The 8,537-nt window shown below is 41.8% G+C and overlaps 1 protein-coding gene across 1 annotated transcript; it reads right to left on the reverse strand.

The window, feature by feature from the left end:
• Positions 1-4,915: 4,915 nt before the first annotated feature.
• On the reverse strand, positions 4,916-8,440 carry cdca5 (cell division cycle associated 5). The gene is made up of 3 exons (XM_084312865.1): positions 8,045-8,440; positions 7,331-7,578; positions 4,916-7,062 (listed from the first exon to the last, which is right to left on the reverse strand). Exons 1-3 carry the CDS (start codon positions 8,304-8,306, stop codon positions 6,808-6,810), a joined length of 765 nt encoding a protein of 254 aa, XP_084168991.1. The 5' UTR covers positions 8,307-8,440; the 3' UTR covers positions 4,916-6,807.
• Between the last annotated feature and the right edge of the window lie 97 nt (positions 8,441-8,537).

The following is an 8,537-nucleotide window of genomic DNA, read 5'->3' on the forward strand; positions in this document are numbered from 1 at the left end:
AGTGTATTAGCAGTCAGAGCACTGAAGCCCAGGGGTGGTTCCTGTGTGTGCTTGCGATAAAGGGAGAAGGAGGAAGTATAAGGGGAAGCGGGGCATGGAGGGGGCTCTGGGGGGAGGGGGCAACAGAGAGAGAGAGAGAGAGAGAGAGAGAGAGGGGAGGAAGTTGGTTGGGGGGGCTTGTGCAGAGAGAGAGGGATGAACATCCAACAGAGCAGGGTGCTTCCGCTGTGCCGTCAGTGCAACTGGATTGTGTCCCTATTGGTCTCTCTCTCTCTCTCTCTCTCTCTCTCTCTCTCTCTCTCTCTCTCTCTCTCTCTCTCTCTCTCTCTCTCTCTCTCTCTCTCTCTCTCTCTCTCTCTCTCTCTCTCTTTCTCTCTCTCTCTCTCACACACACACACACACACACACACACACACATCCTCTAAGAAACAGAAAAAAACACACTTTGCCTTTCCCACTTGCTCTCTTCTTCTCCCTCCATCCCATCCCTCTCTTTCTCCTCCCTCCCTCTCCTCTCTCTCTCTCATGAAAGGAGAAGAGTGTCTTGGCAGGGTAATTAAGAATGGCCTCTAAACACAGGAGTATGGCAGGAACGCTCCAGATGAAAGTAAATGATTAAAATAATTACAGGCTGAGCGCTGACGAGCCGGAGTGTGTGGGGTGGCCGCCGGACATTCGTCGGTAATTAGATAATTAATCTGAATGCAAATGATGAGCCCTAACGAAGCAGTCAAGCTGAACCAGCGACAACTGCCCAGAGTGAAATGGGGGAGAGGGAGAGAGAGAGAGAGAGGAAAGAAAAGAAAGAAAGAGCAGGGGGGGGGGATATGAAAACGAGTAGAATATTCAGGGGGGGGGGGGGGGAAACTAGTGTCAACTCAAAAGTAGAGCCAACACGCGTCAGAATTGTAAATCAATAACTGTATCACACTGTTTCTGACAGGTTAGCGTGTGTGTACAAAACACCCTTTGCTTCCACTCACTGTGACAAGTAGACATGTCAAAAAAGAAAAACGCTGTGAAAATACAGAGTCTACAAAGGCTGCCTCAGCCTGACTCACGCGCACAGCTCTGCACTGTGGAGAGGTGCATCGCTCTCAGAGTTGGAATGCCAAATGTAGGGTAGAAAGATTAACCCTTTCTTTTTTTTATATCCACTTTTTCTCCTTATTTTTCTCCCATCCCAATTTCGTGTTTCCAATTCTCCCCGCCCCTGTCTTGAACGTTGCTCGCATATACCCCCCCCCACAGGTCGGTCGTAGGGAGGATAGAAGCCTTGCATCACGTGTCCCCTCCGGTACACGAGGAGGCAGCCTGTCACATCTTTTCACCTGCCAGCGCGGACTCTCATTGGCGAGGTGTAACGTGTGGGAGGCTCACACTACTGCCCCCGCCATTTCCTGTCTCTGCTGTGCAGGCGTCCCCCAACCGACCTGTAGGAGTCGCTGTCCACAACGTCCAGATTACCACCCATCGACTTCCACCCGCTGACTCTGCCAATTGAGCCAGTATGACGGCCGGCCCAAGCCGGAGGCAACGCCGACAGCCGGAGTCGAACCCGGTGTCTCTTGCGTTGGTGACGAACGCAATGTCCGCTGCGCCACCCAGCCGCCCCAAAGATGAACCCTTTCACTACCACACTACCAACGGGTTAACCCGTTCACTGCCACACGACAAAGGGTTAACCCTTTCACAACCACACTACAGACGGTTAACCCTTTCACTAACACACTACAGCCTGTTAACTGTCTGTAGTGTGGTGTAAGGGTTAAATGGTATCTGGGAGCAGGGGGAGGGGGGGTGGAGTACCTTGAGCACAACCAAAATGCATGAGAAAATTGTGGATTTACTCACTCACTCACCAACTCACACACGCATGCAGTCGCCCACACAAAGAAACAGAAGCACACTCATTATTTGTCTCTCAGACAGACTCACATGCAGGCATACACACACAGCTTATGCATATGTACACACTCTGAAATAGGTGCAGTAATTTGAGCACGATCAAAATGCATGAGCAAATTGTGGATTTACTCACTCACGCATCAACTCATACACACATGCATACGCACAGTCGCGTACACACGAAAACAGAAGCACACTCGTTATTCGTCTTTCTCACACTCACATATAGCTCATGCATTATGTACACACACTCTCCTCATGCACTCTGAAATATAGCCTATACTTTTGACCTTTTCAGTAACAATTACTATCTATGATATATCCATCAGATCATATATTTAGCATTTTATAATTTTTTAGATTATATATTAGATTAGATTTAGATTATTGGATTATATATAGCATATATTTAGCATTTCGTTTTTTTTAAAGATTATATATTAGATTAGATTTAGATGATTACATTTTATATTGTAACTATTGTAAATTTAATGTAGGGCAAATACAACTGAGAGGGCATACATGCCCTCATCTCGCACCTTGTTGCCCATATGCACATGTACAGAGTTAATTATATTGTATATTGTTTATAGTGCCTTTTTATTCTATTTTTATTTGTACTTATCCACTGTACTATAATTCTGTGACCTGTACCTGTATGTCTTCTACTACCTGTACCTCCCCTCCCCCATGCTGCTATGATTCTCCAAGGGGATCAATAAAGGAATATCTTATCTTGTGTAAATACGGGAGATGGGTACTGGGAACTTGACAATACTGTGACTCTATACTGTCATCGACTGTTAGGCTATAGTCAGTCCTTATCGACGTTCACAAGACCACCTGCAGGCTGCAGCACTGTTGCTTATTCAATATTTCTCTAAAACACTAGACATTTCTAGAAGTTCTGTCCTTCGAGGAGTTTCAACATTACCCCTTTCACTGCCACACGACAGAAGGTTAACCCTTTACTATCACACAACCGACGGTCAGCTGTTGTGTGGCAGTGAAAGGGTTAACCTTCTGTGTATTGTCACAGTGAAAGGGTTAGGGGACAGCACCCTTCCAGGTGTCAAATCTCATCAGGTTAACCCTTTCACTACCACACGGAAGAAGCAGCTCAATGAAAGGTGTACCGTATTGTATCTGACTCATATGAATGGTGTGAAGGTGAGCTTGTTAGCTTAACCCTTTCACTGCCACACTACAGAAGGTTAACCCTTTACTATCACACAACCGACGGTTAACCTGCTGTTGTGTGGCAGTGAAACGGTTAACCTTCTGTGTATTGTCGCCGTGAAAGGGATAACCGTCTGGTAGTGCGGCAGTGAAAGGGTTAACGTAATATAATCAGACGTGTCACCAAACCAACTCTGTACAAAAGGGTTGACGCCGGTGAAGAGCATCGTGTAAATGTGAATGACTATTACAACTGGGATACTTAGTTCACACACATGTATATTTTGTTATGGCTGCTATAAAAGTGTTAATTGTAAGAGAGTGTTAATAACTGCTTACCCCATTACACTACCAATCATAAGCCACCCCAAACAGACATTTGACAGTGTTAAAAACACATAGCCTGTTGGCCTGTTGGTGGATAACAGTGATGGCGAGACTTCCTCCATCATCTTAGGTTAAGCTGGAGAAAGTCCCATGCTAAGTTTGTCTTAACAGGGATGGGTTGATATTTTACTGATTTGCTTGTTTGGCTAGCGCCAAGCCTGTTGGCATCCCTTTTAAATGATTAAATACACCTCATTTACTATTACAGTTTTCACCATCTTCCTTGTTAAGACACATCTCCCACATAACTGGCCTCATATTTAGGCCACGCGGTCGGTATCCATTACCATCATCATCTGGACCTCGGCTCCAAACAGACCTGTGTCACATGGTTCCTTTCTTTTCCATTATGTTCAACACTCACTTAAAGGAACACGCCAACATTATGGGAAACGGATACAGACCACTATATATATTTCCCACAATGACGGCGTGTTACTTTAAGAGAACGTACAGTGAACTGTTTATAGAGCATCAGTGGATTCAAACCTCTACACACCAGCCATAGATCAGGGGGTTGGGCTCAAATATGAGAAAAGCAATGTTGAATGAAATGATTACATGTATTATATAAACATTCTATTTCATATTCAAACCTTTCCCTTCAAATTTGGTCTAATTCCAGTAGGTTAATGTTTTATTTGATCTTTTTTGGCTCCTTTTGTATGAAGGCCTTGTGAGACATTTTCAAACAATTCTGTTTTGCCAATATGCTTCAACCAAAAAGACTTAAACCACTTAACGGTTATATATTTATATAGGAATATATATATATATATATATTAGTGCTGTCAGGCGATTAAAAAAATTTATCTAATTAATTGCAGGATTTGTAATTAATAAAATGTATTAATCGCATTTTAATCGCATAACCATTTTAGGCCTGATATTTTATATTCTATAATCATATTTCAAATTGAATGTGTCCGGATGGCAGAATTCAGTAGTGTATCTACAAAACCTTCTGTTTAATCATCTTCCCTTTATTCATTTGCTTAGATTTTTCATGTCTGGTAAATTTTAGCATGGTGTTATTCAGTCAAAGATTTTTTTTTTTTTAAGAATTGCATTGATATTCTCATTTGGTTCATTACAATTTACTCAAGCCTATAGTAACAGACACAGTATTTCTGACACTGGGAATACATTCCCTGAGATCCATAGATGTCCCTAGAATCAGATACCAAGCATGCAAATGGACCATTTAAAAAAAAAGTTTGTAAATGTTTATTCTACGTTTTTATGGAATGAATGAGTTAAAAAAAATATTTAAATTAATTTTCATAACGCAATAATTTGCTGTGTAATTAATTAATCTAATTAACGCGATAAACTGACAGCCCTAATATATATCAACAGCAATAACAAAACAGCATGTTGGTTAAATGGGCCAGTTATAATAAAACATATGAAGATCAGAATTGAATAATGCATTTCTGAATTCAAGTTAAACCGAACATGTTTATAGAAGAAAAAATATCAATTTAACTACATACATTTACAGAGAGGTAAAAACACTGAAAAGTTGAAGACAGATTAAAGATTGAGTAATTAGGGATGGTGACAAATTTGAAAGTCACCGATATCCATCAACCCATACCGATATATTGTGCTTCCCCAGAAGAATCAGACTCCTAGAACAGTGATATGAGTAACACTAACACACATGCTATATATTACAGGGATATGATAACACAACACACAGAAAATAATATGGGGGGTATCTCCAATGGAAAATGCAATGATACCGCCTAAACAATAATAATAAATGTACAATAATGGTTCAATCTGACCAAAATAAAGAAAACCTGGAATTGGCATATATTTGCTTGATTACCATGGCAAAGGATAAGCTACGTTTGACTAATGTGATCTAATTTTACGAATCATCATTTAAAGGTCACATATTGGGGGGGGGGGACTCACAAACACATAAACTGTGAAATAAGACCACCCAGTCAGATTGTGCACATCTGTATTGAGAAAATTAAGACGAGCCGTTCAGATGTGCCTCTCCCTCCTACATCAAGTGGAGAGGGGGGCCATCTCCGCCTTTTCAAAATGCTCACAAACATTATCTTAGTGGTTCACTAAAATATGTTTCCGACAACATTTTACGCAGGAACTAGGATGTTCAATTGCTGGATCTCAATTCATATTTGATGTGCAACTCTCAGAGTTTGACAGTATGATTTGAATTTTGTGAGCCAGAAGCTCAGTTGTTCTGGAATGCGGTTGGAAAAACATGGCTTGGTGCATTTAAAGCTACAGAAACAACTGTCCACAACAGGACTGAAACAAGAGTAGACATGCTAGAATGCATAATCGGAGTGACATTTACGGCATAAAAAAGGTCTCAGCATATTAACTTGTTCAAAAGGAGTATAATATGTGACATTTAAAATATATGGAGCACTTCTGAGCCTGGTTAGCACAGGAGTTATTTACACATAATCTTATCTCGCACATATCCCAGTTCTAAACCATTTTGCACACATTAATTTAGTTTGACAGCTGAGAGTTAATGAGTTTGAATATCTCCTCCTGTGATGTCATCAGAAGACACTGAATCCTTGTGATAATATTAATTGTTAATTACATATTAAATGTTAATTACAGCTCAATGAAATTATGTAGATGGAAATATAGAGATATGGATTGCAATTTCTTCATCTACAGCATTTCATTGAGCTGTAATTAACACAAGACAATGATTCAGTGTCCTCTGACATCACAGGAGGAGATATTCAAGCATCATTCAAAACAGTTTAGAGCCCTGGGATTATGTGAAAGTACATTAAAAAAAAATCAGCTCCCCAGTCTTCAGTGTAGCGGAGTCTTTTGTGTACTAGATACTTGGAAATGTTTTTGATTTAAATTCTTAAAAACAAAAACGATTCACTATATTCTGTATGTAAAAACTATTTATTAACTTGAAAACTATATATTTTACTAACGTTATCTGTCCATAAGTCGTAGGCTAGTCGGTGATAAGTCTTAATGGTATGCTATTTTCATCAACATAATTTCGCCAAGCTGTAATGAACACATGGATTCAGTGTCCTCAAATGGCACAACATTGGGACAAATTCAAACTCATGAACTCACAATATCTTGCAAAGAAATGAACCTGTGGATGTGTGAGAGTGTGAAAAATAAATCTGAATTGTATTCTTGGTACAAGTGCCCACAACATAGCCTCTGTTTTATGCTGTGGTCCTCCCTTAGATTCTTGAAGCTGTCCATGTGAAGTTATTATTATGTTTTGTACACTTTTGAGATAGGAGTAGCCAGTTCTCCAGTCAGTCATTGACAAGTCTTTCCATCTCGAAATTATTCCACCACCAACTCAAATCCCTCTGCTTCCTCAAACTCTGCATTCATCTCTGCAGACAGGGTGTCCAGCTCTATAATGTTCATCTGTTGAACCTTCCTCCTTCTCCTCTTCTTCTTCGCCATGGCGATCCCTGGGATGTCTAGGTCTGGCACCGCTTCGCCATCGTCCCCTTCAAGCAAGCTGGTGAAAGAGTTCACTCCACCACCGAAAGACCCGGACAGTGACGCCCCAAGGCCCGTCTTGGGCTTGGCCTTGAATGAATGAAAACTTTATTTAACAGATTGCAGAATGGGTACAATCCAGTACGGCTCAATACACACAATTGTTAAGGGGATGCAGACCAGAGAAAGACTTTCGTCTTGTTTACATTAGGGTCCCCCATGCATTTTCAATTCATAGAGACATTTATGACATACACAACATACATGACCTTTATGGCATAGGGATATACATGACATACACAGGTATATAGTACGGTTATATTTGTGACATACGATATGCAAATATACAGTACTGTACCTTCAGAACCTCCGGTGTATTCATTTGATCAAACCCAAACATTCGCTCGCGGGAGTGGAGGCTGTTCGGCGAGGGGCTGTTGTTCAGTGACTGGTCGCCCAGACGGCTGTATGACCGACGCACTTTCTGTGACCACACCGGGTCCTCAGGGTCTGCAACGGGCTTGTTGTGATGACGAGGGGGCGAGGACGCCAGGATCGGAGAGGGCATGGCAGGCTTCTTCTTCGGCGGAGTCGCCCTCACAGGACCTGAAATGAATGATTGAAAACTTTATTAACAGATTGCAGAATGGGGGTACAATATTCATCTTGTTTACATCAGGGTCCCCCATTTTCAATTCATAGTGACATTTATGACATACACAACATACATGCCATTTATGGCATAGGGACATACATTGATTGAAAATTGTATTAACAGATTGCAGAATGGGTACAATACACTAGTACAGCTATACACACAATTGTTAAGGGGATGCAGACCAGAGAAAAACTTTCGTCTTGTTTACATCAGGGTCCCCCATTTGTTTGACATGACATACAGGTTGGTATATATGATGAATTGAAAATGGGGGACCCTGATGTAAACAAGACGAAAGTCTTTCTCTGGTCTGCATCCCCTTAACAATTGTATGTATTGAGCTGTACTGTACTGTACCCATTCTGCAATCTGTTAATAAACTTTTCAATCAATCAATCAATATAGTACTGTTACCTGGGGTGGAAGGCTTCTTCTGCCGACTGCCTTCAGACAGTCTCGGCAGCACATTCTCTTTGTTGTGCACCGAGAGCACGGTTGTTTTCCTCGGTGCGATCTTCTTCACCACGATAGAGCGCTTTTTCACGTTAACAGCAGCCGAAGGCGGCGCCATTTTGCCAACAACACTAACGTTAGTGGGAGGAGGAGAGCTCAGCCGCGCTGACCGTCTTCGTTGCGGGTCACCACCCGTCACAGACTGCGGGTTTTCTTCATCCATTGCGAGTTTATTCTTCTTCGGAGGAGGAGATGGAAATTATATCTTGTAAATTATTAATACAGCCGGGGCGGCAATGTGGATATTATTGTATGAACGACGGGCGGCAGCCAGCAGCACAACAACAGTCAACTCAAATCGCCCGCCCGAGTCGCGTGCTAGTGACGTGATGCTAACTTCCGATTACGTCAACAAGATGCGCCTGCACCCCTCGTCAACAAACTAGGCCAACAG

This window comes from Notolepis coatsorum, assembly GCF_963971535.1.
Source record: "Notolepis coatsorum genome assembly, chromosome: 4".
NCBI classification, from domain to species: domain Eukaryota; kingdom Metazoa; phylum Chordata; class Actinopteri; order Aulopiformes; family Paralepididae; genus Notolepis; species Notolepis coatsorum.